The following is a 26,489-nucleotide window of genomic DNA, read 5'->3' as shown; positions in this document are numbered from 1 at the left end:
CTTCTTAGAGCACTTACCACCATCTAGCTGACCTCCACCCTATCCCATGCTGCCAGAGTGGGGAGAGAGCCTGGCCCTCTGCCTGCACTGACCTCTCTGTCCCTTTAGGACACACACACACACACACACCTTGACTGTGAGCCCTACAAGGGCAGGACATATTTGGTCTTTATCTCCCCAGAAGAGCTAGCTGTCTGGCTTAGCCAGGGCTTGTTTGCACTAACTCTAACCTATTCCTGCCCCACAAAGAGGGATTATGCTCGGGAGGCTGCCGTGGCGGTTCCGGGATGGCATGACTGGGCTTTTGTTGCAAAGGTGCCCTCTCTGCCCATTTGCCGGCCAGTCTGCAGCCCGCTTCCCTGGAAGCCTGCACGGCTGGGGCTGTGGGTGGCCCTGGGAAAGGAGTCCAGCTTCTTCCACAACCTTGTTCTCCACCCAACCTTTATTTACTCATTTTCAATCCATTTCATGGACTGTTTGCTGATCAAAAAATCCATTCGGTGTAAAATCTTTTTAAATTCTGAAAACACAAAGAAGATGGTAAAAGTCACCTAGGGTGACACTTCCAAGAACTAAGCATCGTTCCGCTTCTGGTGAGTTTCCTTCCAGTATTTTTTCTAGACGGAAAAAATTTTTTATTTTTTTAAAGATCTTATTTATTTATTTATTTGACAGAGAGAGACACAGTGAGAGAGGGAGCACAAGCAGGGGGAGTGGAAAGGAAGAAGTAAGCTTCTCGCCAAGCAGGGAGCCTGATGCGGGGCTTGATCCCAGAGATCTAAGATGTTTAACGACTGAGCCACCCAGGCACCCCTAAATTTTTTTTTCTTAAACATAGAAGAAACTTTTCTTTTTTTCATTTGCTAAGAGCCTCTGATTCATTTCTCTACATTGTTTTGTGACAACTGCCTGCTGGCCCACAATTTATTTGATGAGTCCCCTGTCGCTAGACATTGAAACTTGGTTCCACCTCAGGGCTGTTGCACAGAATGCTGTCCTGGGCAGCCTCATGGTTCATTTTGCCTGCGCCCTGGACAGTTCCCTAAGACAGAGCCTACACAGGCCCTGGGTCAGTAGGCCTGAGCCTTCCTGAGAATAAACATGCCCTCGGGGACAGGCCATTCCTCACTGCTTATTTACTGAATCCCCTCCACTGTAAGCAAAGGTCATCAGAGCCAGCCTGGTCCACAGCATCAAGAAGCTCAAAATCCTTAACTAACAGGAGGGGAGACGGTGGCCTAGAGAGAAGAACTGATTTGTTGGAAAGCATTAGCAAACTCTGCGTTGTCTAGGTGGCTTCTCCCCACTCTGTTAGCTCTTTGACATTTTGCAAGGGAATGCAAAATCTTCGACAAGAAGGCAGGTGGGAGGCAGCAGCTGTACAAGCATCCGTACCGTTTATGTCTGTCGCTGTCGCTCAACCGTCACACTCTTCTGCTGAGTCCAGACCCTTGAGGACGCCAACGGCCATTCCCAAGCAGAATTGGCATAAGAGGTGAAATCTTTCTGACATGCCGGTGGCATCTTGAGGCGAACAAATAACCGTTTGTTTGTTTGTTTGTTTGTTTGTTTGTTTTTAATTTACTTATTTATTTATTTGACAGACAGAGATCACAAATAGGCAGAGAGACAGGCAGAGAGAGAGGAAGGGAAGCAGGCTCCCTGCTGAGCAGAGAGCCGGATGTGGGGCTCAATCCCAGGACTCTGAGACCATGACTTGAGCCAAAGGCAGAGGCTTAACCCACTGAGCCACCCAGGCGCCCCCAAATAGCCATTTTAAATTGAGGACCTGAGCCCTCCTAAGTAAATTCTTCAAGGAGGCTTCCTTCTTGTCTTCCAAGAAAGTAACAGTGTGGAAGTCCTCTGGATTTTCACCTGTCCAACCCAGCCATGTCCTCAGAGACCCACAGGACCATGGACCCCTCAGAAAAGGGTGTCCCTATCCCAGCTGCAGGTGATGGGTGTGTTGGGACAAAGGGACAGGTCATAGGCTCCACCATCAGAACTGGGTCCAAATCCTGACTCCACGTTTTATGACCGTGGGACCTGGAGCACATCACTTCCCTTCTCCAAGAACCCAGTGCATCTGGAAAACGGGGGTGATAACATCCCTATTTTCTCCTCTCTGGGCCTCAGTTTGGTGACCTATAGAATGAATGTGGTCTCTCCTACTTTGACACTTTGATGTGTCTGTGTATCTGGCTTTGATTTAACTCTTTTTGATTTCACACTCTCTCCCCACCCCTAAGGCTTCCATGGACTGGCTTAGTACAGGCAGGGGAGGAGAGGTACCCGCTCGTTCTCTCTCTCTCTCAATCTCTCTCTCTCTCTCACACACACACACACACACACACACCCCTTTTCCCTCTCTCTTTGGCTGCATCCAGGGATGGAGCACAGGCAGAAAGGAGCGGAAAAGGGGGCAGATTTCCCTTGGCTGATAATATTGCTCGATAGCTCTGGGGAGCCAACAAATGTTCAGCAGTTTTGTGGGCACCTTCCTGGGGGATCTTCAAACCTTCCTGCCAGGCCTCTCAAGCTGCAACCCCAGACGAGGGCAGAGGTCTTCTGATGGCTGACCACCCCCAGCCCCTGGCTCTCTGGAACCCTTTCCTCACCTGTCCAGGACACGGTGTTGCAAAGGACTTAAACCAGCTCCAGACCAGATTGCTGCCCGGCAGGGTCCTTGGAAAAACATACACACAAGCTTTAACCCTGTCCGGAGCTATGATTTTCCTCAGAAGCCACTCCGCCCACTATGACTTCAGCTCATCAGTCTTTTCCTCTCAGACAAGAGATAGAATCGAGTCCAATGTATGCCCCAACTCCAGCGGATGTACCCCTAAAGCCCCTAGATGGTCCCTAGAAAGGGCCCTCCCGCCAGGCCCACAGCAGGGGCAGACACCCCCTGCTCCCATCAGCAGGAGAGTGAGAGGAAGGATGACAGCTGTAGATCTCTTAAGAAAGATCTTCATGGGGGCACCTGTGTAGCTCAGTCACTTGGGTGTCCGACATCACTCTTGATCTCAGCTCAGGTTTTGACCTCAGGGTCATGAGTTCAAGCCCCGCATGGGGCTCTGCACTGGGTGTGGAGCCTACTTTAAAAAAATCTTCACAGACCTTCCTTCTTTGCCCATAATCCTTTGTCACCTCAATCTGGGTCAGAAGCCTCCACATAGCAGTCCCAAAGGTGGTGCAACCAGTTCTCGGCTACCTGCTTGCACTGTGGTCTCGCTCCTCTTCTTGGTATATAGCATGATCTGTGGAACCGTGGTACCTCAGACAACACTTAAGTTTTCAGATTTCAGTGCTAACGAGGACACCCATCCATGGCAGTGACAGAGAAGAGCAAGAAGAGCTCTCTTTTTTCCAGGGGGTGGCCAGTGTCCCTTTCAAGGAAGGGACACTGAAGCTAGACTCGGTGAATGAAAAGGAGCTGGGCTGGGAGAAGAGCAGTCTCCTGGGAGAAGGCTCAGCATGTGCAAAGGTCCTGAGGTAGGAGTGAGAGGGGAGAAGAGCAAAGTGATGAGCGATGAGGGCTGAGAGAGGGGCAACTGCCAATGATGCGGGACCTTGTAAAGCTTGTGTTTTCATTCAGGAGCCACAGAGGCCTTTGGAGGGTTTTAAAAAGCAGAGCTGTGACAAAGTCTGAGTCTTTTTTCTAAAGTTAACTTGTACTGTTTGGTGGAAAGTGGATTTTGGTAGGCAGGACTCAGGGTGGAAAGAGGGAGACCAGAGAGGAGACTGGAATGAATGAATGAAAGCATGGATGGATTGACATATGCATGGATGGGTGGGTGGATAGAGTGGACATCTCAAGGCAGAAGAGGAGCCAGACCCCCAAGAGAGTAAATAGTTGGTGCTTTGGGGGCCCCCGGGAGGCCACAAAGATACCAGGACAGAGTCAGCCAGCTTTACCCAGACCCTATCTTCTGAATTCGGCCTTCAAGATCAGTGATATTAATATTCCAATAATAATGGTAGCATTTACCATTTACTGAATTCTCCAATGTCCTGATTATTTCACATTATCTCATGTGACCCACGAAATAGTCCTGTATTATACCTGAGGAAACAGAGGCTCACAGAGAGACAGCAGTTTCCCACCACCTCATAGTTGATGAGCCCAAAAGCAAGGATCGAACCGAAGACTCCAGAGGCTTCCTGCTGCCGAGACATAGCAAGATGGACACTTCAGGGGAGGGAACAGGGCATTCCAGAAATGGGACACAGCCCACGCAAGGCCCTGGGTGCTGGAAAGACTTGAGGGTGGGACAAAAAGTTCCTCAGCAGTCTGATAGGGACACTGAGTGACACCGAGGACAGGGCTCTGCTGGCCCTGGGTTCCGAGGCGTGCTGGACCAACAGAGAGCAGTTGTGCGTGTTGACCCCAGCAAGTCTATCAGGGCCAAGAGGCAGGAAGCAGGAGCTGATGCAGGCCCAGGCCTGGCACCGGGCTCAGGTCTCCCACAGAGGGACATTGTCCATGGGCAACAGGCATAACCACCCGGGGAGCCCAGGAGGGCGCATTCGCTTTTCTGGAGAGGTGCCTCTCCGGAGACGTGCCCAAGGGACTGGCCAGATCCCCACCAGGCAGCCTCCCTGCCTCCCGGAGCATCTCATCTTTAGGGGTTTTGCACACATGGCAGGATGGCAAATACTCTTGCCTTTTTCCTCTTGACAAGTCCAGGAAGGGAAGACTGGCCAGGGCCAGGCCACACACTAGAGGGCCTCAGGACACTCATGGTCCCTCTCCTGTCCCACTGCACATGGAGACAGGATTCAGCAATGGCTCTCTCAGCTCTAAACCACAAACCCAGCTTCTAGACTGGAGCAAAGCAGCAAGAATGACTCCCCAGACCAGGTCTAAAGGCCGTGTTTGCCCCCCACCCTCCCGACACTGACCTGGAGTCACTGTGGGAAAGGACAGTAGGTGGTAAAGAGCTTGCAGTCCGGACTAGACAGATTGGGCCCAAGTCCCACTCCGGCAGCCTTGGCTGCAGGAGCTGGAGCAAGTCAGTCACCTCACATGCTCTTGGGGACCTGGGGCTGGTGACACCCGCCTCTGAGTGACTTGCACGGGTTAAACCAGGCAAGGCTTGCACCAGGCGGGAGGTGATTGGGGTTTGGGGGGCTGTTTATTTGTTCCCTTGGTTCACAGTCATGCCTCATTATGCATTCATTCCAAGAATACTCACTGAGATTCCTGAAGGCAGAGGCAAGTGCTGTGTGAGCACGCACCCCAGTTCATGTTCTCAGCAGCCTGTGAGGGAGCAGCTACGGTTATTCCCATTTTACAGATGAGGACACTGAGGCCCAGAGAGGTGAAGTACTTTGCCCAGGGTCACACAGCAAAGGGACCCAAATGGGATTCAAAACTATTGTCTGGAGGGAATTAATTAATGGAGATGTGTATCCTTGGATGCATTCAGGAATAAGTGATGGGCAAAGCTATTACTTCCTTCCCCCAGGTCAACTACCTGGGCTCAACTATGGTTATTACCTCTCTACAAAGGCCCACGCTATTACAAGCAGTAATAACAACAGTAAAACCACTCCCATTTATTGAGCATGTCTTCTGTGCCGGGACCCATGCTCTAAGCACGCCTATCGTGTTCCTCTTAACCCACTGGTAGGTCGGTGCTTCTACTATTCCCATTTCATGGATGAAAAGCTGAGGCTTGGAAAGGTAGGGAATGGGCCCCAAGTCACACAGCATGGAAATGGTGGAGCTAGGACTTGGACCCAGACCATCCCCAGGACCTTGAGCATCTGTCAGGCTGTAGACAGCCCCAGATAGGCTTTGAAGTCTGAGTTCTGGTTTGAATCCTGGTTCTGCCATTTGCTGATCCTGCGGGGCGGGTTCCTCCATGGTAAAGTTGGGATAATCATCCTGACCCTGGCGGGGATGAGGCTCCACTGACATGGCCAACATGAAGCCTGGGGCGGCAACTGCCACGTTGTAGGTGCTTAATACATTGTCGCAGCTACCATGCCCATCAGCGCCCGCCTGGGAGCAGCTGTCCAGAAGGCAGGGAGCCCCTTCCACAGGCCACACTGTGCCAGGTCTGGCTCCTCCACCATGTGCCCCGCGCCCCGCCCACCCCTCCAGCGGGCCCAGACCCTCCTTTCTCCAAACCCCAGGAAGCTGCCTCCAGGCAGGGATGTGGTTCATCAGAAGCCACAAATATTTACCTTGGAGACCTCAGCCCAGCTGAGGTCTCAGCCCAAAGGCAAAGGGTAACTTCCCAGAGTGGGGAGCGCAGGATATAAGGCTAGACGTCCAGACCCACTGTCCAGGTGAGGAGAGGAACAGACTGAGGACTCCGGCGTGTCCAGGTAAAAGTGGTAGGAAAGGGCCTGAAACCCTAGGGCACCAGGAAGGTTCTAAGCTGGAGACACCTGTTGCAGTCAGGTCAAGAGCAGGACTGAGGCTTGGCCCTGTGGTAAGGTCCTTAAGTCCACTAGGACCCTCCGAGGTCAGGGCCAGAGGGAAAGAGGCATTCAGCCCCCTCACCCAGAAGACAAAAGAATGAAGGAATTGGACTGGCTGAGTCTTTCCCTGACCTGAGCCCAGTGACATAAACTCACCGGGCACAAACCAATTAATCTTTGCCCAGCCCATGCCAGGGTAATGCTAGGAACAAGGAGGAGTATCAGACTAACCTGGCCTCAAGTTATTCCCAGTATGGGCCAGTGTGGTACATGCTGTGCTCAAGGGAAGACCAGGGACACTGTGGCAAAGTGCAGTCAGGGAAGGTTTCCTGGAAGAGGTGGCATGTCAGTTGAGAAGCCAAGCAGAAGCTGGCTGGACAAAGGAAAAAAGAAAGGCATCCCCTTGTAAAGGGGACAGCATAAGCAAAGGCCAGGAGGTTAGATATGATGTGGTGATTATATGTATGGTGCTTGGGTCTGGGGGGGAGACACTTTTCCACAGGAGGGATGCTACCACAGTGTTGGCTCCCTGAGCACCTCTGCTAAGAGGACAGAGTGGTATAAAAAGATAATGAAGGGCAAATAGGGTCAAGGTGCTTGAAAGAAAAAGATGATGGAGTGGGGGTGAGGGGCTTCCTGGGCAGAAGAGCAGGGCGCAGGGCATTATCTCTGCCTTCTGGCTTTGACTGCAAGGGGGTTTCTTCTGACCCCAGTATTAGTGATACTAATTGTCACGTTCATAATAACAGCTAACACTCATTGAGCTCTCCTGGCTCATTTAATCCTCCCAACAGCCCTGTGATTTAACTACTATAATTATCCCTTATTTTACAGTTACAGATGAGAAAACTGAGGCTCAGAGAGGGTAAGTCATTTGCCCAGATCACACAGCAAGTGGTAGAGGTAGGCCTCCAGCTAGGATCTGTCTGGCCCTGAGGCCTGTGATACTTCTCTTCCACCCTCAGCCCTCATGGCCCAGAACTGCTCAGTGCAGGCTCAGATTCCCCATTCTCCCGGGGCTCCCAGAGGCCATCCATTCATTCAGCAACTGTGTATTTATTAAACAACCCACCGCATGCCAGGCCCAATGGCAGGTGCCTGGGACACAATGGGGAGCAGCTAGACCCCACAGTCCCCCCTGGAGCTCACAGCCCAATCTTTGTCAGGAAGACAAAGATTGAATCATGATAGCAAGTGTCTCGGAGAGCTTGTGTCAGTCCTGCTGAGAGATACATGTCATCCAGATGCCATGTTTGTCTTTGGCAACAAGAAACCCACAAGGTGAGCCAAGTGAGGGCTCAGATCTCAGGATCTTCCCTCCCTCCCAGCAGAACAGTCTATAGGAGGCAGAAAATTTTCCCTGGAGCTCAGGGGCTGAGCCAGGATGTAAGCTGGAGAGCTCGGGATCTGCTTACAGGAGTTGTTGCTCTGCCCTGAGTACAGCCAAGGGGCCAGAATCCCCCAAGGTCCTCTCCCAGGAAGGTATGCAGGCCTCTCCCTCCCTCTGGCTTCCTCTCCTGAGCTCCAAGAAGCCACCTATTCCCTTCTCAGGCCCCTTAGGATCAGGCAAACAGCTTTTCTGTCCTTTGGCATCCTACCTGAATACCCATTTCCGCCTGCCTCTAAACATCCTCTCCTGGGCAGACGGCAGCCCCAAAGGCAACATTTCTCCAAGTGCAGTCTGGGGTCTCTGGTTGCAGGAGAGGGAAACCTTGGCAGAACCGAAGTGTGGGCATAGTTCTAAAGGATGAATAAGAGTCCAGCAGACAGATAAGGAAGGGGAAAAGCGCCACAGGAAGCAGGAAGAGTTAGGACAAAGGTGCAGAGAACAGGACAGAATGGGGTATGTTCAAGCAGTTTGGAATGATCGGAACTTTATAGAGCAAGAGAGAAATATGCAGGAGGTGAAATTGGCTGAGGTTGGACTATGGAGGGTTTTAAGTGCCTGACTCTGTGAAGCAGGGCACTGCTTCCTTATGTCTATTTGCCAGATGAGAAAACTGAGGCCTAGAGAGGCTGAGCTGATGGTCCAAGGCCATACAACTAGCACCTAGCAGCAGACTCAATGGTCGGGCTCCAGAGATGACATTCTTAACCACTTTACTAAGCAGCATCTTCTGGACTTTGTACCCCAAGTCACCAGGTATGGTGGGCCTGCCCTTGACCTCTCTGCCCAGCTAACAGGTTCTTTCACCTGTGCTCACCCCAGGTTCCATCCCCTGTCGCCTGCTGCTCACCGATCCCCACAAAGATGGCTGGCCCATTCACTGTCACCCTCCTCTGTGCTTTGCTGACAGCTACGTTGGCTGGGGCCACCCTCAACCCCCCTGCAGTTCTTAGCCTCGGCCGAGAAATCATCAGAGAAAGTAAGTCTTGGGGTGCCTCCCTCTCCCTCTCGCCCAACCCCCCCCCAAAAAAAAGCAAGTCTTGGTCATCCAGGCCTTACCACCATAAGGCAAGAGGGCAGGTGGAACAGCCTTCCAAAGGAGGGAGGGAGTTCCCCATCATTGGGAGTGTGCAAGGCACAACTGGGATCCTGGCTCTAGGGTGAGACACAAGTGGATGAGTTGTAAAGGCTGGGAGTGTCTGTGATCTCAAGAGTCCATGATTCTAAGATCCTCCCTTCAATTCCATGATTCCACTGGGCTCCATCCTTCTTTGTGTCCCTCCAGAGCCTCTGCTGACAGGGCTTAACATTTTGTCCACTGACAAAGGAGGAATATTTACAAGTCCCACCTCCATTATCACGGAGCAGACAAAAGGAGCAACACACAGGGACTCTGGGGCACAGTGGGAGACACACCCCGCGCCCCCCCCCCGCAGCTGTCACCCTGCCAGAGGGTTGAGGGAGCTGGGGTATTTATACACCAATTCCCATCTGTTGTGGGCTGAGGGCTGCTTCCGGAGCCACTTCCGGAGTCACCTGCTCTTCACACAAGCCAAATAGGCTCTGGCTGCCAGGGGAAAAGTCCAGCAGGGACCAGAACCCGGGACTCCCGGCCTCTCCTCTCTCAGCTCAGCACCTGAGGCTCTGTGGACAGCAGGCCCATGGGATGGGGTGCCAGAGAGTTGTTAGCAAGTATGTTTTGGCAGCCAAACAACCCCCAAAGCCTTGGGGGTTCCCTGACTTCTGGCTCCGGAGAGTTTGCTGCTGGCTGGTGGGAGGCAGGCAGACCCCTAGGCTCCTATCTGGGCCAATGCTCCCGCAGAGGCTGGCAATGCTCAGAGGGGTAAATGGCCCCACCTACGCCCCCACCTTAGTCCTTAGGTGCAAATGACCTATCTAGACCATCATCCTCAAAGCCACATCTCACAGTAGAGTGTAGGGATGGAGCCATCCGTTCCCTGGCCTTATGTCTGGGTCCAGGCAGCCCTGGGTGATGCCCCCTCCCAGCCTAAAGCCACTGCCAAGCCATCGGTCCCACCCGTCCTGCTGGACCCTGACCTCTGGGATCTGCCTCCAGGGCTGACACAGGAGCTGAATGACCACGATGCCATCGCCATCCTCCAGCAGCTGCCCCTGCTCAGCGCCATACGGGAGAAGCCAGCCGGAGGCATCCCTGTTCTGGGCAATGTGGTGAACTCTATCCTCAAGCACATCATCTGGTAAGTGGAACAGGACCATGCTGGGCGCTAGATCCTTCCCCCCACCTCCCGCCCAGGACACACTTGGCGTAATCCCTTGGCCAGTCGAGTTAACAAGAACCATAAGAGAGAGACACAGGCACCCTAGTGGGGTGACCCCAGAGGAAGGTGGCCTGGGGTAGAACAGTGAAGGGCAAAAGTGACACTTCTCGGTGGAAGTGGCAGGTGAGCCAGTGACTCCATGCTCACCAGGAGACAAGAAGTAAATGGCATCCCAGGGAGTGGAACCAGCCTGGCAAAGGCACAGGGTGTGTGACAGTCACTCAGAATGGCTGACGCTCTCATCCCATGGTATAGAACAGAGAGGTCAGTAGGGCTGGTCACAGAGGGTCTTCCGAGTAAGCCCAAAGCTCTGGGATTCATCTCTTAAGTGGCAGGGATCCATGGAAGCATCTTTAGCAGTGGTGGAAGGGAGGGTTGGGGGCCAGAACATGCTGGGTAAGAGTCAGTGGATGGGGCTTAGGTCCAGCTGCTGGCTGGACACCCCTGGCTGGGCACCGGGGGAGACAGGAAAGAGTTAGGGGGCCAGTTTTCAGATGATATTCAGCTGAGCATGAGGCATGAATCTCATATGTCCCATGTCCCATCCAGGCTGAAAGTCACCTCAGCCAACATCCTGCAGCTGCATGTAGAACCCTCAGATGAGGGTCAGGGGCTGACAGTCAAGATCCCCCTGGACATGGTGGCTGGACTCAACACGTGAGTGTCCCCTCAGTCAGATATGGCATGCCCAACAGGTTCATTCATGCATTGCCCCTTTCCTCCATGCAGGTATCTGGGAAAAGAGTCCCAGGCACAAGGAAGAGCAAGTGCAAATGTCCTGAGGCAAGAGTCCTTTGCCCTGAGATGCTTGCTTTGTCCAAAGAATGGCAAAGAGAATAGAGAGGACATGTGTGTGTGTTTTAGACATGTTTTAGAGAGAGAGAGGGTCCTCTAGGACCCAGGGAGGGCCCCTGGAGGGCACCAGCCTGCAGTTGGTGCAAGAGAGGGGTGGTGAAGCAGAGGGAGAAAGAGCATCTTAAGCAGGCTCCATGCCCAAACTTGAAACCAATTCTAAGACCATGACCTGAACCAAAATCAAAAGTCAGACACTTAACTGATGGAGCATCCCCACCCCCCAGATGCCCCCAGAGTTCCATTTTGTACATATTAAATTTGAGGCACCTGTAAGACATCTGGGTAAAAAGTTGGGTGTTAAGTTTGGGAACTGTTGACATGGGCAGAGAATTTAAACCAGGACAGGAATCCCAAACCTGAAGCTGGTGGGGTGAAACCTGGGGGAGATGAGGAGAAACCATCAGAGGATCTTGAGCTGGGAGGTGAGAGAACCAGAAGACTGAGCTAGACAGCAGGCTTGCTCCGCCCTGGGACTAAGACAGTGCGGGAACCTCCACTCTCAGACCCCTGGTCAAGACCATCGTGGAGATACACATGGAAACGGAGGCACAAGCCATCATCCACGTGAACACCAGTGAGAGGGGCGATGCCCACCTGGTCATCAGTGACTGCTCCAACAGTCCAGGGAGCCTGCGGGTCAGCCTGCTGCAGAAGTGAGTGTGGCAACCTCCTGCTGAGATCCCACACCCACCTGGGAGGGAAGCCAGGGGGTGAGGGAGAACACTGAGACCCAGAGAAAGAAAGGGACTGATCTCTCCTGACTCCTGAGCTGAGGCTCCTTTCAGGAACTCTGATGACAAAGTTCATGACATCAAGTGCAGAAACAAGGTTGGTGGGATTTCAGGCATTCTGCCTGGAGGTGGGGCAAACATTTCAAGGTGGAAAGGAGTCCCTCAACCCACCTTGGACGGGCCTGAGTGGAGTCATGGGTAAAGATATGCTTTGGAGTCAAGCAAATCCATCACCTTCATTTACTATCCATGTCCTGCTGACCAGTGCATCCCTATGACTCAGCTTCGAGGCCCCAGTGAGACAATGAGATCAGGCTACAGCCGTAAGCGCTCAGCCCACTGGGCATGGTCCTTCCCTCCACTTCTCCTTATCAGGAGAATGGGGAGACATGCCAATGCCATCATCCCAGTCTCCAGCACACATTTCTAAAGACAACCCCCAGCTTCTACTCCTTGACAATTCTCAGCCTGGCTGAGATCTCAGCCATCTATACCTGGCTGGGGGTCTCGAACAGGCTGTGTGACCTTGAGCAAGTGCCTTCCTCCCCTGGGCTTTCTGTCTTCCCTTCTGTAAAATAGCATCATCTCAAGCTCTCTGATATGAGGAATTTGAGATGCAGGGTGGGGGGTTGTGGGGGGGTAGGGAGGGAAAAAATGAAACAAGATGGGACCAGGGAGGGAAACAAACCATAAGAGACTCTTAATCCCAGGAAACAAACTGAGGGTTGCGGGGGGGGGGGGGGGGGGGGGGAGTAAGGGAGAGCGTGGCTGGGTTATGAACTTTGGGGAGGGTATGGGCTATGGTGAGTGCTGTGAATTGTGTAAGACTGATGATGCACAGACCTGTACCCCTGGGGCAAATAATACATTATATGTTAATTAAAACAAAACAAAACAAAACAGCATCCTCTCTGACATGTCCTAATCTCTCTCCCCTTCTTCTCTCCGGAAGGCTCTCCTTCCTGGTCAACCCCTTAGCCAATACTGTCATGGGCCTCCTGGTGCCAGCCCTGCCGGAACTGGTAAAAACTCAGGTGAGTGGATGCAGAGCCTCTCTGGCCTGCAAAGATTGCTCCCCCTGTGGGGATGGGGTGGAACTGCAAGCTGGTGCTCAGGGATCTGTGTCTCCTTGAGTGGGAAACTTGTGGGTCTGACCATTCTTTCAGTGGATCATTGAGGCGTAAAGGTAATAGATCTGCCAAAAGTCACCCAAGAGACCTTGAACAATGATGTGCTAATAAATTATTAACAACTGACTCTGGGGAGGGTGAGTGGAAGGAACCCTAATTTGTAGCACTTGCTGATTTCTTTGGTGTAAACACATGCTCCAAGGACAATTTCAAGCTATCTGTGGGATGTCACTGAGCAGAGTTGGTAAGAAAGACACAGAAGTACACCATTGTATGGTATTTTCACCACATAAATGCAAATGACGTAAATAACCTCAAGAACAATAGAGAATAGTAAAATACAACAAAATAATTAGGAAATAATGAGTTTTGAGTTCTCATTAGCTTTGCATTTAGTATAACTTATTTAGTTGTAAATTTGTATAATTTAATTTTTTTAAAGATTTTTTATTTATTTATTTGACGGAGATCACAAGCAGGCAGAGAGGCAGGCAGAGAGAGAGGAGGAAGCAGGCTCCCCACTAGCAGAGAGCCCGATGCGGGGCTCAATCCCAGAACCCTGGGATCATGACCAGAGCCGAAGGCAGAGACTTTAACCCACTGAGCCACCCAGGCGCCCCTGTATAATTTAATTTTTAATAATGTCTGGGTTTAGCCCATAGCTCAGAAATTCCTGAAAATTTAACACTTGGCCCTCACAAAGTGGTATGAGCTGGCTCATCAGCCTGTGATCTTCAAGCATCTATCACCCCCCCAGGCCTGTTGGATTTATTTTTCTGAGTCAATAAATGCAAGTTCATTTTCTGTGTCCCTTATATGTCACAGGTGAACTAAAACTGTAACTTTGACATTGATTTCCACTGTAAATTCCAAGATAGGTTCACCACAGTGGGCCTCCTGGGGTTTGAAACACCTTGTCAGATAACTAATTTTTTTATAATAAAACGTTTTTGAATTGAAAAGATGATATAATAACTCAAATGACTTTGGGGGGAAAGTACCCATAACCGTTCCACCTTAACTTGGCAGCCATTTTCTCTTTGTAGATATACGCCATCCATCTCGACAAACAAGCATCCTTTTTTTTTTTTTTAAGAATTATTTATTTATTTATTTGAAAGAGATAGATCACAAGTAGGCAGAGAGGCAGGCAGAGGGGGAAGCCAAGCCCAATGTGGGGCTTGATCCCAGGACCCCAGGACCATGACCTGAGCTGAAGGCAGAAGCCTAACCCATTGAGCCTCCCAGGCGCCCCAGGCATTCATACTTTTATTCCTTAAGTTATACCTATGTTCTATGCCACTGTATAATATTCATAATTATTGTAATAGCTGCAACATATTTAATACTTTACTGAACAATTCCAGAGAGACTGCTAAAAGGAACCTGAAAGTGAAGAATTCTGTAAGATTTGTCTTTTCTGACGTGAAATATTTTTACAGAAATCTTTTTCTATTTAAAGGTGGGAGGTTTTTTTCTCTTTATTTATTTTAGTGAGAGTGCTCGCTTCGGCAGCACATATACTAAAATATTTTAGTGAGAGACAGGGAGAAAGTGAGAGCACAGTTGGGAGAGGCAGAGGGACAGGGAGAGAGAGAAATTCAAGCAGATTCCACACTGGACACAGAGCCTGGTGCAGGACTTGATCTCCCAACACTGAGATCACATCTTGAGTCGAAACCAAGAGTCAATCACTTAACAAGCTGTGCCACCCAGGTGCTCCTAAAGGTGGGAGTTTCTTTAAGTAGGCACAGCTGGAAATTTTTTCCAGGCTTCCAGCAAAATCATATTTTAATTGGCATCATACTTTACTAGCTAAAAAATGTATTTTCCACTAGAAAATAGAGCATAAAAATGCTGTTTGGATAATATCTGTTTTTAAGAATGAAAGTATATGAGTATAATGAAAGATATGAGAAAACTGGCATTCCATTAATCACCATGGTTTCCCACCATGAGTTAGTGGATTTGACACAATGGTCACATGAATATTTTACATGAAATGGAGGGAAAAGGCATACTATGTTTAGATCTGTCAGGAACCCACCTAGAAAATGCCAAAGCCCTTTTCAGTGGAAATATCTGTGTCCCAACCCTAGCTGTACATCAAAACCACCTGGGAAAGCTTTTTAAAAATCCTGATGGAATTTCCTATGTAATGGGGCTAGGCAGGGCCGTAGCATCCCAGAGAGTTCTAACTGGTTTCCTGGAGGGTTCTAATGTGTACTCAGGGTTGAGAGCCCCTGGTGGAAGTGAAAGAAAGGTAACCGTGAGAGATGGTGTCAAGGTTGCCAGCGGCACGTTCCCATGAGGGACACGCTGGCCCTTGGCAGTGAATGCTGGGGGTCTCTGAGCCCAAGTCCTCCATCCTCCCTGGGTTCTGCGTTGGCAGAGCAGCTAGAAGCAGGAAATGGGTTTTTCATAGAAAAAGTTAACTGTGCATCAAAAACTCTCACAGTGCACTACCCTGGAAAATGGGCTGCCTAGAGCAGAGAACAAGACTCTGGATTTGTTTGTTTTTTAAGATTTGTTCATCGATTTGAGAGAGAATGAGCAGGAGGGCACGAGGGGGAGGGAGAGAGAATCCCAGTCAGAACCCACCCTGAGTGCTTAGCACGACATGGGGCTCGATCTCACAACCCTGAGATCATGACAAGAGTTGGATGCTTAACCGACTGCGCCACCCAGGAGCCGGAGAACAAGACTTGAGTCCCACAGTCGAGTCAAAGGTTTAATCTCCCCCTTAAGCAAAACAGGTGAGGCCAGGATTCCATGAAGACAGGGTTTCTTACCTTTCACATTATCGACATTCGGGTCATAGAATTCCTTGCTATGGGAGCTGTCCTGCATACTGTGGGATGTCTACTGGCATCCCTGGACTCTAACCACCAGATGCATAACACCTCCCCCTCCAGTTGTGACTCCAGAAACTTCCAGATATCTCCAAGGCAAAAGAGTCAGCCCCCAGCTGAGAACTGCTGGCAGTTTTAGTGGAAGAAGAGCTCAGTAGACAAAGGGAGGTGTTGGAGCTAGAAACCCACAAGAGGCACAGAGGTTGTTCAGGAGTCCGGTTGGGTCTAGAGTCTGTTCTAAAGTCCCCCCGTTCTAGAGTCTGACGTGCAGAAGGAGCTCAGTAATGACTAGCTGGCCAAGTAGGTGAATGAAGAAATACATTCTCCATTTTCCTCTTATGGAAAACATGGGCTTTTGTGAACAGGACAAGGAGTCCGATGGGGAGGGCAGCTGGCCAGAAGGGTGCACCCTGGGCATAGGGTAAGGGACAAACCAGTGCATAGGAACCCAGGCAACACCGGGGGCCAGGGGGACTCTGAAAGGCAGGGATGGCTGGTGGAGAGACACAACACCAAGTCCTCAATCCCACAGACAGAAGCCCGGCTGGCCACGGGTACATGGGCTCACCCTGGGTGGACCAGGCATAGGTCGCTGTGGGGCCGTTTTCTGGCCCCTCGATCACGGAGCTTCTGCATTTGTGCTGTTGCAGCTGTGCCCCGTGATCAAGGCAGCCTTTGAGGACATGCAAGCGGACCTCCTGCAGCTGGTGAGAGGTAGGTGCTCGGCTCCCTCCCACCTCTTTCCTTTACTGCTGAGCCAGCCTCCACACCCTGGCTCTGCCCAGGAGAGGCCTCAAAGGTCAAGCCTGAGCAGCAACTTGGCCCAGCAGCAAGTGCAATGAGCATCTGTAAATCCCTCCCAAAGATGAGCAGACGGGAATTCACCACACCTGTGATTTCACAAGTACCTACTATGTGCAAGTGTCTCTGTGAGTCAGATTTCCCAGTTCAAATCCCAGCTCTGCCTTGATTTTCTGTCACTTTGGGAAGGCCACTCCACCTCCTTATCCTTAGTTTCCTCCTCTGTAAAATGGGGTTTCTACATCCCTACATCACAAGATCGTTAGTGAGGATTAGAAGTTTACAGGAAGGCTCCCGGCACATACCAGGCGCTCTGCCCACCCAGAAAAGTGCTTGCGAACGGAAGCTGAATGAATGAACAAACGAATGTGTGATGAGAAAGCAGTTGCTGCGAGCTATTAGAGAAGAGAAAACAAGGGAAGAGGCAAGACATGTGCTCAGGAAGGAGACCGTTTCTCCCTCCCTGAGAGTAGCAGGGATGGGAGGACTCAGGCTTCTGCTCAACCTCACAATTATACGGTGCTCAGAGGTCTCAGAATGAGAATTAGCAGGAAGTAGAAAATGCTACCATCCACTGTTTCCGGGTCTGAAGAAGCTCACTCAGAGAGTGACCAGGGCGGAGGGGAAGAAGAGAAAGGAATTAGTATGCAGTGAGCACCCAAAGAGCTCCTACTGGGCTGGGTTCCAGATAACTCCAGGAAGTAGCCATCATCACCCCACTTCACAGATAAGAAAACTGAGGCTCAGAGAGATCAAGTCATTTGTCCAGGTTCACAGAGGAAATGAGTGATAGGAGAAGGCTTGACCCCACTTCTGCAAGTTCCAAGTCTGGTGTAATTTAGATGTGAGCCAACTTAAATAGGAGCTAGTCCTGTTCAACCTATGAGGCGATTACTATTGTATCTACCCCCATTATAAGATGAGAAAATTGAGGTTCAAAGTTAGGATTGAGTAGCCAAGGCTACTGGGGATGGAACAGAAGTCTGTCTGGCTCCTCTGCTCCTCAGGGGCAGGGCAGATCTCCCCAGGTGAACAGGTGGTCCCAGGATCCACTCCCAGACTGTCCCTGATCCTCAACCCGCGCCGCCCCCCAACTGCCGCCCGCCCCGGCAGCCCTCCCCATGCTCCGCCCGCCAGCCCGGGCAGGTGAGACACCACTGCCACCTGGCGGCCAGGCAGGGACTCCTCAGGCGAACACAAACTATCCAGTGCACAGATGGGCGTGCACCAGGGACTCGGGCTTGGTGAGCTGTGCAAATCCTATCCCCTGGAGGAGACAGAGAGTTATAAACAATAGTTCAGTCCTGTTCCAAACCAGGACCTTGGCATCAGACCGACTGGGTTCAAATCCGTTCACAATATGACCTTGAGCAAATCATTTTGCTTTTCTGAGCCTGTAAAATGGGGGTAATAATAGGACCCACCTCCTAAAGTTATTGCGAAGACTGAGTATAAAGTGTAAGTACAAAGGTTTAGCACAGAACGTGGCACTTGATGGATGCGTAGTAAATGTCATTCTCATCATTGTTCTCATTGTCAACATCGTCATTCCTTCTCCTCCCTACCAACCCCTAGGCAATAATGCAGCTCCAGCCAAAAGCAGCCCCCAAGCGCCCCATCCAAAACTGCCCTCCTCCCTCACAGAACTTTCCTCTTGTCTCCCGAGCAGCGCCTGTTTCCCTCGGCTCTGACCGCCTGCAGTTCGACTTTCTGTCTCCTGCCATCAAGGGTAATGTCATCCAGCTCGAGCTGGGGGTGAGTGTCACGGGACCTCAAAAGTAAAGTGGAAACATCACTGCCCTTCTCTAACTGCCAAGGACCAGATACCACGGGTGTGTTTCAGGGGAGAAAACACCACTCACAGTTAGGACACACAGGCTGATTTAGGAACTCAGGGGGCCAAACCTGTCCCATGTAATCCGTCCTGATGGAGGAAACCAGGAGATGGAATCCAAGGGTGACACTCAGAGCATCAACCCCAGTGATCTGGCCTCTGCCTCTGGTTTCCCCAGTCAGAGCCCAGTGTATGCATGGGGGCTCTTGGCCTTCCCCTCAGGCGAGCCCCTGCCAAACCCTAAATATCTGATGACCTTGAAACAAGAGCCCAGGATCAAGACGCAGCCCTGGAGATCACACAGACCTGAGTGTCTCTCCCAGCTTCACAACTCCCTGGCTGTGTGACTTTGGGCAAGTTCTGTCACTTCCCTGAGCCTCAGTTTCCTCATCTGTAAAATGGAGACTGTACTGGTCACCAAGAGGAAGATGAAGTGAGGCTGCACAGGGCCTGGCAGGCAGGAGAAGCCGGGAACTGCCGGTGCTCTGTGAAATGTGGGGCTGCACACTCACACTGGGGCTGGGGTCCCTGAGGGACCAGGCGAACCTGGACAGTGAGAGGCCCAGGACAGTTTCTACAGATCCTTTGGGAAACTGCAGCAATCAAACATTTTCACCAATTTTGTTGCAGTTTTGAATTTTTCCTTCATCCAAGGGGTTCATGAGGTATCTGAGAAGTCAAAACCTAAGTGCCAAAGAAGACCTCTAGGTTTTAAAATATCAGAGATTAACTGAGGGATTCTGGTGGAGTCGATGTTGCCGGCCACGTGAGATCACTTACCACCTCAGGAAGGGCACTGAATTCCAAGCTAAGCTTCCTGTCAGCAAAGGCACAGAAAGGGAAACAGGCTGAATGGTGTCATTTTCTTTTAGGTCGTTCCTGGGTAAGCTTTTGTAGTTCAAGTTCCTATCCAACTGTCTGCTTTGTGTCTTCTTAGGCCAAGTTGTTGGACTCCAATGGAGATGTGACCAAGCAGTTCAACAAGTCTGCAGTTTCCCTAACGGTGCCCTACCTGGACAGCACCCCCTTCAGCCTCACCGTGAGGCAGGATGTGGTGAACGCTGCCGTAGCTGCCTTGCTCCCTCCAGAGGAACTCGTAGTCCTGTTGGACTATGTGGTCAGTCTCAGCATGAGAGGACTCCCTCTGCTGCATCATGGGAATGTCCTGAATCAAGAGGGATCAAGGATGGCCCTAAGCCTCTGAGCAGTAATCCCCTGTCAGGCTCAGCTTAAATCCCTCCAGTAATAGAGAACTCACTCCCTCATCTAACAGACTCTGCCTCTGACATAGAGCTCTAAAGCGGCAAGTTCCCTTGTAACATCCAGCACCAGGACTAGTTCTGCCCTCTGGAACCTGATACACCTTCTTCTTCTACTAAATAATGATCTCATTGAGCCAAAGGGCATCTTAGATAGTGAGTAGTCCAAGGATAGCAGTCTTGCCCCCACTCTCCACTGTGGGACCCATGGCAGACATCACTAATCGATCAGGATCCTTCTGATTATGTCTGGATGCCAACATGGTCTCGGAATCCTTATCAACCCAGCACAGCAGACAACCACCACCAGTCAGCTGGAGTATGCCACCTCCTCCACAGTGACCAATGGGGAAACTGAGGCCCAGAGGGGAAGGGGTTGGCCCAAAGTTGGTATGATGAGAAAAGAGAATGGTCACCAGCAACCACATTCATGACTATAGTAAGAATTGGGTGACGTCTCCATGTCCTTAGGGAGCAGGGAGCTGCCCAAGACCCACTACCACCAACAACCCACAATAGAAGTCCAGGCAAGTGAGGACCCCATACCCCACAACTGTTGACACAGGGGCTGGTTTCCACCAATGACATTCATGGTATCACCACCCTGGGTCCTGGGGATCCAGGCAGTGGGGCTGCCGGAGGTGTGTCTCCCCTCTCCCCTCCAGCTGACCTGCTCTGCCTTCCCCTCATCCTCAGCTTCCTGAGCTGGCCCGCCGGTTGAAGTCCACCATCCAGATGATCAGTGAACAGGTTGGTCCACTTGCCGTCTACAGGCTGATGGGTGCTTGCTGTGGTCTGTCCACTGACCTCTGGGGAGTAAAGTACAGGTGGGACTGCTCCGCGTCCGTCCAGCTGTCCTCATCAAGATTTCAGTCTAGCAGGGCAGTGTGACCTGGATCGTGTACACAGATGATATTTCTGTTACAAGTGCGGTGACCAAGGATAGACTCTAGGGGTTATGAGGGCATTACTGGAGCACCTAATATAACCCAGGAAATGAGAGAGAGCTTCCCTGAAGAGAAGGGTATTCTAGACGGAGGGAGATGAAAACCAAAGGCCGTGAGATGGGGCCAGCAACAATGCACTCCAGGATCGGAGAGAAGGACAGTGGCTGGACCAGGAGAGGAAGGAGGGAGGCCAGGAAGGGGGACGGGGCCAGGCTACAGGGGCTACATGGGCCTGTGGGCCATGGTCAGACCCTTGGGAGGCCTCATGCAGATCTGATGTCCTTCCAGGCTGCGAATCAGCTGGGGCCCACACAGTTGGTGAAGATCCTAACTCAGGAGACCCCAGAGCTCCTTCTGGAGGAGGGCAGTGCCAAGGTGGCCCAGCTGATCGTGCTGGAAGTCTTCGCCACCAATGAAGCCCACCGCCCCTTCTTCACGCTGGGCATCGTGAGTTCAACTGCCTGTAGCATGAGCAGCAACCTGGGAGACCCTCCTGTGCGCTGTTCCTGGTCACCCCTCTCGCTTTGCTAACCGTTTCCACCACTCTCGTCACCCAGCTCTGGTCCTGTGACTTTATTAGTTAAGCTCTTTGGGCAGTCACTTAACTCACATGCGCAGAAGGAATTGTATGAGCTCATATACCTGAGAAGTGCAGACGGTCTGGCTTCAAATCAGCTGCATCCAGGCTCTCGCCTTTACTCTCTTCCCATCTGGCAACTTTGTTTTCCTATGTACTGTGGTCATCCTCAGAGAGATTATCCCCTCGTGGAAGTTCCCCACGCTGATAATATCCTATCATGTTGGCAACATCAGCAGGAAAAGCCTTTGTCCCCTTCCACTTGACACAACCCCTGAAAGGAACGGGCTTCTCTCCCTGCAGGAAGCCAGCTCAGAAGCCCAGTTTTATACCAAAGGGGACCGACTTATGCTCAACTTTAATGAAATCAGGTAAACGTGTAAATCATTCTCCCAGCCTGTGACCACTGGGTTGCTTTAAACACGCAGTGTTTTGAACCTCTGGGGTATGAGCATGGAATAAAGGTATTCTGGAATGTGCAGAAATGTGGCCTAGCCTGGACTGTCCCGTTTGGGGGACCAAATATCAAAGACAGGCAAGGAAAGAAGAGTGGCTTTGCAGCAGCCATAGGACAGGCTGACCCTGGCCATGGGAACAGCATGCCCACCACCATCCCCTCTGCCCATCCTGAATGACCCCAAGACACTGGCAATGAGCATCAAGCCCCAATGCTGACCCCATGAGCCCAGCCTGGAAGCACAGTGCTCCAGTTGCCTTTTGTTCCTCTACCCACCTTCTCCCCACATCCCACAGCCCTCCTGCTACCCAAAAGGGAGTTCAGGGGTTGCCAACTGGACCCCATTGGCACAAATAAAGCCCTACATAGTAGGTGCTCCATAAATATTTGTTGAATGAGTGAATGAATGAGAGGCCATTCTCAAGGTCATCTTCTGTTGCAGCTCTGATCGGATCCACCTGATGAACTCAGGCATTGGACTATTCAACGTGAGTATTAATAGATTGTCCCTGGGGCATGGGGGACAACCCAGGACGGTTCATTTAAAAAAAAAAAAAGAGACACAGGGGCGCCTGGGTGGCTCAGTGGGTTAAGCCGCTGCCTTCAGCTCAGGTCATGATCTCAGGGTCCTGGGATCGAGTCCCGCATCGGGCTCTCTGCTCGGCAGGGAGCCTGCTTCCCTCTCTCTCTCTGCCTGCCTCTCCATCTACTTGTGATTTCTCTCTGTCAAATAAATACATAAAAAAAAAAATAAAAAAAAAAGAGACACTGACCAAGAATTGCTTGGAACAAGGTCACCCCTGGTGGGCTGGCCAGCCTCCACATTAACAGCCACTAAGTCCAACCTCCTTGCTCTGGTGTTTGCTGAGCACCTACTATATGCCGGACACAGCTGAGAACACAGGCTCACAGATACACAGATACACAATCACTTTTCTGCTGTAACATTGTGATCCCTAATTAGAAAACAAATGCCTTCTTGCAATCTCGTTTTGCTCACACAGACTCATCTCAGTAACCCCGGACAGCCCCTTCCCTCTGCTCCTCCATTGCCCCAGCTGACTCAAAGCAGATCAGAGATCTCAGACTGGCTACATCCTGTCTTCTGTCTTTGTTTTGTTTTTTGGTCCACATGGTTTTTTTTAATTTTTATTTTTATTTTATTTTATTTTATTTTTTGGCTAACTTTTAAGTGGAGAGGCCCCCACATGAAAATCAGAACTTTGACTTCACTGGAGAAGTCAAACAGGGTAAAATTCCCTCATGGCAAATTCAGCTAGAACACAGAAGTGGAGCCCCTGAGGGTAAGGGGTGTGTCCCTCTCATGCTCCCGACCCCCCACCAACACACCCACACACTAGGACGCAGGGCCCAGCTGGATTGGTTCTGCCCCCAGCCTGGCTGGTCCCAGGAACCCTCTGACTGGCAGGAGCCTGGATTCCAGCATCTCCCCTGGCTGCCTGGCCATGGGGCGGGGCTTGGGGGACTTGGGATCCTCAGCCAGGGTAAAAATGCCCCTCTCTTTCACAGCCTGAACTTCTGAGAAACAGCACCACTGAGATCCTCGTCTCTGTCCTACTGCCAAACGAGAACGGTGCGTCCCTTTGCTATCCATCCCCCAACCCTCAGGGTTTTGAGGGTAGGTGCTTCATTCCTCCTGCCTGCATCTCACTTTCCATCCATCCTCAGAGCCTGCTTCAAATTCTGCCTCCTCCAGGAAGCCTTCTTGGTTGCCCAACTTGAAATGACCTCTTCCATCCCCAACTTCCCAGTCCAATTCTTTTATGAGTACCAGGAGGCAATGCCCCGCCTCAAAGGGCTGATGCCTGGAGAGAGACAGGGGTGTAAACAGCTAGAGCACACTCAAGATGCCTCAGGGAGCCCTGGGTTCAAGTGCTGATTCCCCTTCTTGCTGGCTACCTGGCCTTGAATAAGTTACCTTATCATCCTAACTCAGTTTCTCAATCTGTAAAATGGGAAAATAAAAGCACCTTCCTCCAGCACATAATGGAGAGGGTATTTATAAGGGGCTGAAGGAGGAGCCTGGCCCAGGTGGGTCTCAACATCTCTTAACCGTTGCTGGTGTTTGCATTGTTGTTGATGGAGGAAGCCGAGAGAAATGGTTGAATTCCTCTAACTAAGCCCCGGGTTGTGGGGGTGGGGAGAATTATTAACTTCTGCCAACTACATTTTTTCATTCCTTTATTTTATTAGAGTAGGAAACCTCAATGTATCAACACCTCTGTTGAATGACAGGAGCCCCTGATGGTTCTTTAACAGAAGTGTGACAAAGCATGTGAAAGGAGCCCTTGGAAGCCGCCAGCAGCTGGCGCTGGAAGCACAGGGCAGGGAGATGAGGCTGGCTGGGTGCTAGGGCCAGAGGGCAGCTGAGCAGAGGCAGGAGGGACAGTGTGCCGGGCCCGAGTCCCCTCCCCGTGGCTGCTCAATCCTATCCCAAGCCCAGCGGCCTCTGACCACATTTATTATTTCAGGCAAATTAAGATCTGGGATCCCGATATCGATAGTGAAGGCCTGGGGATTCGAGGAAGCTTCAACCTTTCTTACCAAGGTGAGTGGGATTAAATGTCCTGCCCCCAGGGAGGGCACAGTGGCTGGGGGAGTCCTGGGCTGGGAGGCAGGGCCTGCACTCCAGTGCCGACCCAGCTGGTCACTCATGGGGGGGCCCTGGACCGGCCCCTTCTTTTCTCCGGGCCTCACTTCCTCTTCTGTAAGCATAAGAGTGCGAGTGTCCTAGCCTGGGGAGCCTTCCCCTCCAGCCCTCTCTCCACTCTACCTGTTACTCATCCATGCACCGGATGCAGTAAGGTTTGCGCCATGGTAAGCGCTCAAGAGAGGCTCACTGAGCATCGACCCTCCTTGACAGCTGCTGGGGAGGGGGGCCATAGCAGCATCACTCCTAGCCCCCAAATATTAGCATTAATAATATCCAGTAGCCCATCATTGTTTCATGCCACTGAACAGCATCTTGTTTAGTCTTCACACCCATCGATGGGGCGGATCCTGCTGTAATCCCCATTTTACAGATAGGGAAACTGAGACTCCAAAATGGCAAATCCATTTCCAAAGACACACACACAGTAGGTGGCAAAGTTGGGATCTGCACTCCGCAACAGCCCTTATAACACCTGCTTTGGGCCCCAGCTTCTGCAGGAGCCGATGACAGCAAAGTGGGCCTGGTTTGTCAACCAGCCGGCAGGCATTTCCTAAGCAGCTACTGTGTACCAGGCACCGACCACAACATTGAACAAAACCGCTACCTTCTGGGAGTTTCTAGTCTGCTGTAGGTGGGAGAGACATTGAAAGCAGAATTATTTAGAATTAAGAAAACCCACAAGGACAGATACCTACACTGCCATGGCCAAGGTGTCCAACCCAAGGCTAGAAGGCGCTTTGGGCCAAAACTTTAACTCATTTTAGTCCTGATTTGCCCAAAGCTGTGAATTGGTATCACTGACTTCCTGAGCTTTCTTGTTCTGGAGAAATTTAGAGAGGAAAGGAAGTGTGGAAAATGCCTCCCCCTGCCACAAGGTGAAGGGTAGGAGGCTTTGTTAACTAGTTTCAAAGGCAAGTTGATGTATGACTTACTATCAGTGGCCCACCCTCAAAATCTGTGTCTACCCTTCAGCTGGCTGTGATGGAGGATAGTGAGAACAGGGCTGTGGCCAGCACAGAGAGAGGCTGGAAGTCAAGACTCAGGAACTGGAGGACCAGTACAATCCCAGCTCTGCCTCTCTCTAGCCATGACCTCGGGCAGGTCCTCTGTCCTGAGCCCAGCTTCCGCCTCCATAAAACCCAGCAGATGTGCGAATACATCAGTCATACTTGAATGCACTACATTACAATGGCCCAGTTATAATATAAGGAGTTTATCTAAAATACATATTATACTTGACTCATGTTGGGTGAGCAAGTTTCCATACAACTTAATGGCTAGAGCTTGGTTTCATTCACATATCTCTTATGAAGGGGCATTTGGCTACTTTCCTTTTTTTTTTTTTTTTTTTTTTTTCCAGTCAGCTTGCATTGCATAATCCATCATTTGCACTTTGGGTTGGAAAGGTAGCATATCATTCTTTGGATCCGTTTCCAAGTTTCCTGTTTTGCTCTATTCATTTATTTTGAGCGAGCAGCCCATTGATTTCCTTTTTATAGCTTTGTAATATATGTTTTAAAAGCTAGCTGAAGGAAAGAATAAACGGACAGATATGCGATAAATCAAGTACAGTTTAGAAAGAGTTAATGATAGAATCTAGGTGCTTAGTAGACAAGTGGTCCCAGGAAAATTCTTTCCACTCTGCTCTCTGTTTAAAAATTATAATAATAAAATATTGGGGGAAATCTAATAGGTTAAGTTCCTTGCATCACACTTACGTTTAAAAGAAAAAAAAAGGCAGAGTGTTGTTATCAAAAAGTTAGCTGGCTGGGGCCCAGTGAATACAGCTGAATGCAGATCAAAATCTGCATTTTATGAGACTTCTTAGGGAGTTTGGGGGATCACCTGTGCTTGGGGACACCAGTCCTACACAGTCCCAGCTTCTGCATGCAAATACTTTGTCTGTACCCCAGCTTCCTGCGCCGTGTCACTGTTCACACACAGATTCTACTCCTCTGACCCTTCAGGGAATTCTGTGTACGTTCAAGGTCATGATCCCCAGAGCCAGTGGCCACCCTGTGGAGGACCACCAGCATAAACACTGAATTGACTTTTTTCCTCCAACTCCAGGATTCCCTTGTGATCACTCCAGCCTCCTCTTAGACCCCCGGACTGCTCTCCTCTCTCCCATGAAGACTTGGATGGTAGCCATCCAGGGTAGGCTGGGTCCCAGAAGGAGTATGGAAGCCAGCTCTGTAGACTCTCTCTCTCTCTTCTGCAATAAATAAATGCCTGTTTGTGACTCCCAAA

General features: G+C 50.9%; 1 protein-coding gene across 4 annotated transcripts; it reads left to right on the top strand.

Annotated features, from left to right (window-relative positions):
- Positions 1 to 334: 334 nt before the first annotated feature.
- On the top strand, positions 335 to 26,489 carry BPIFB1 (BPI fold containing family B member 1). 4 transcript variants are annotated; one of them, XM_032350958.1, is made up of 16 exons: positions 6,234 to 6,339; positions 8,645 to 8,801; positions 9,900 to 10,041; positions 10,672 to 10,779; positions 11,481 to 11,630; positions 12,661 to 12,742; positions 16,341 to 16,404; positions 18,161 to 18,246; positions 19,263 to 19,442; positions 20,281 to 20,334; positions 20,820 to 20,978; positions 21,412 to 21,479; positions 22,008 to 22,053; positions 23,096 to 23,159; positions 24,058 to 24,134; positions 26,310 to 26,489. In XM_032350958.1, exons 2-16 carry the CDS (start codon positions 8,687 to 8,689, stop codon positions 26,340 to 26,342), a joined length of 1,428 nt encoding a protein of 475 aa, XP_032206849.1. In that variant the 5' UTR covers positions 6,234 to 6,339; positions 8,645 to 8,686; the 3' UTR covers positions 26,343 to 26,489. The 4 variants fall into 4 exon arrangements, with proteins under 4 accessions (XP_032206847.1, XP_032206849.1, XP_032206846.1 ...); XM_032350956.1 differs by lacking the exons at positions 6,234 to 6,339; positions 23,096 to 23,159; positions 24,058 to 24,134; positions 26,310 to 26,489 and adding exons at positions 335 to 593; positions 22,320 to 22,476 and having other exon boundaries at positions 22,008 to 22,109; XM_032350955.1 differs by lacking the exons at positions 23,096 to 23,159; positions 24,058 to 24,134; positions 26,310 to 26,489 and adding an exon at positions 22,320 to 22,476 and having other exon boundaries at positions 22,008 to 22,109.

This window comes from Mustela erminea, chromosome 7 (genome assembly GCF_009829155.1).
Source record: "Mustela erminea isolate mMusErm1 chromosome 7, mMusErm1.Pri, whole genome shotgun sequence".
Lineage (NCBI taxonomy): Eukaryota > Metazoa > Chordata > Mammalia > Carnivora > Mustelidae > Mustela > Mustela erminea.
The sequence above is the reverse complement of the archived record's forward strand: the minus strand, read 5'-3'. Positions and strand labels throughout refer to the sequence as shown.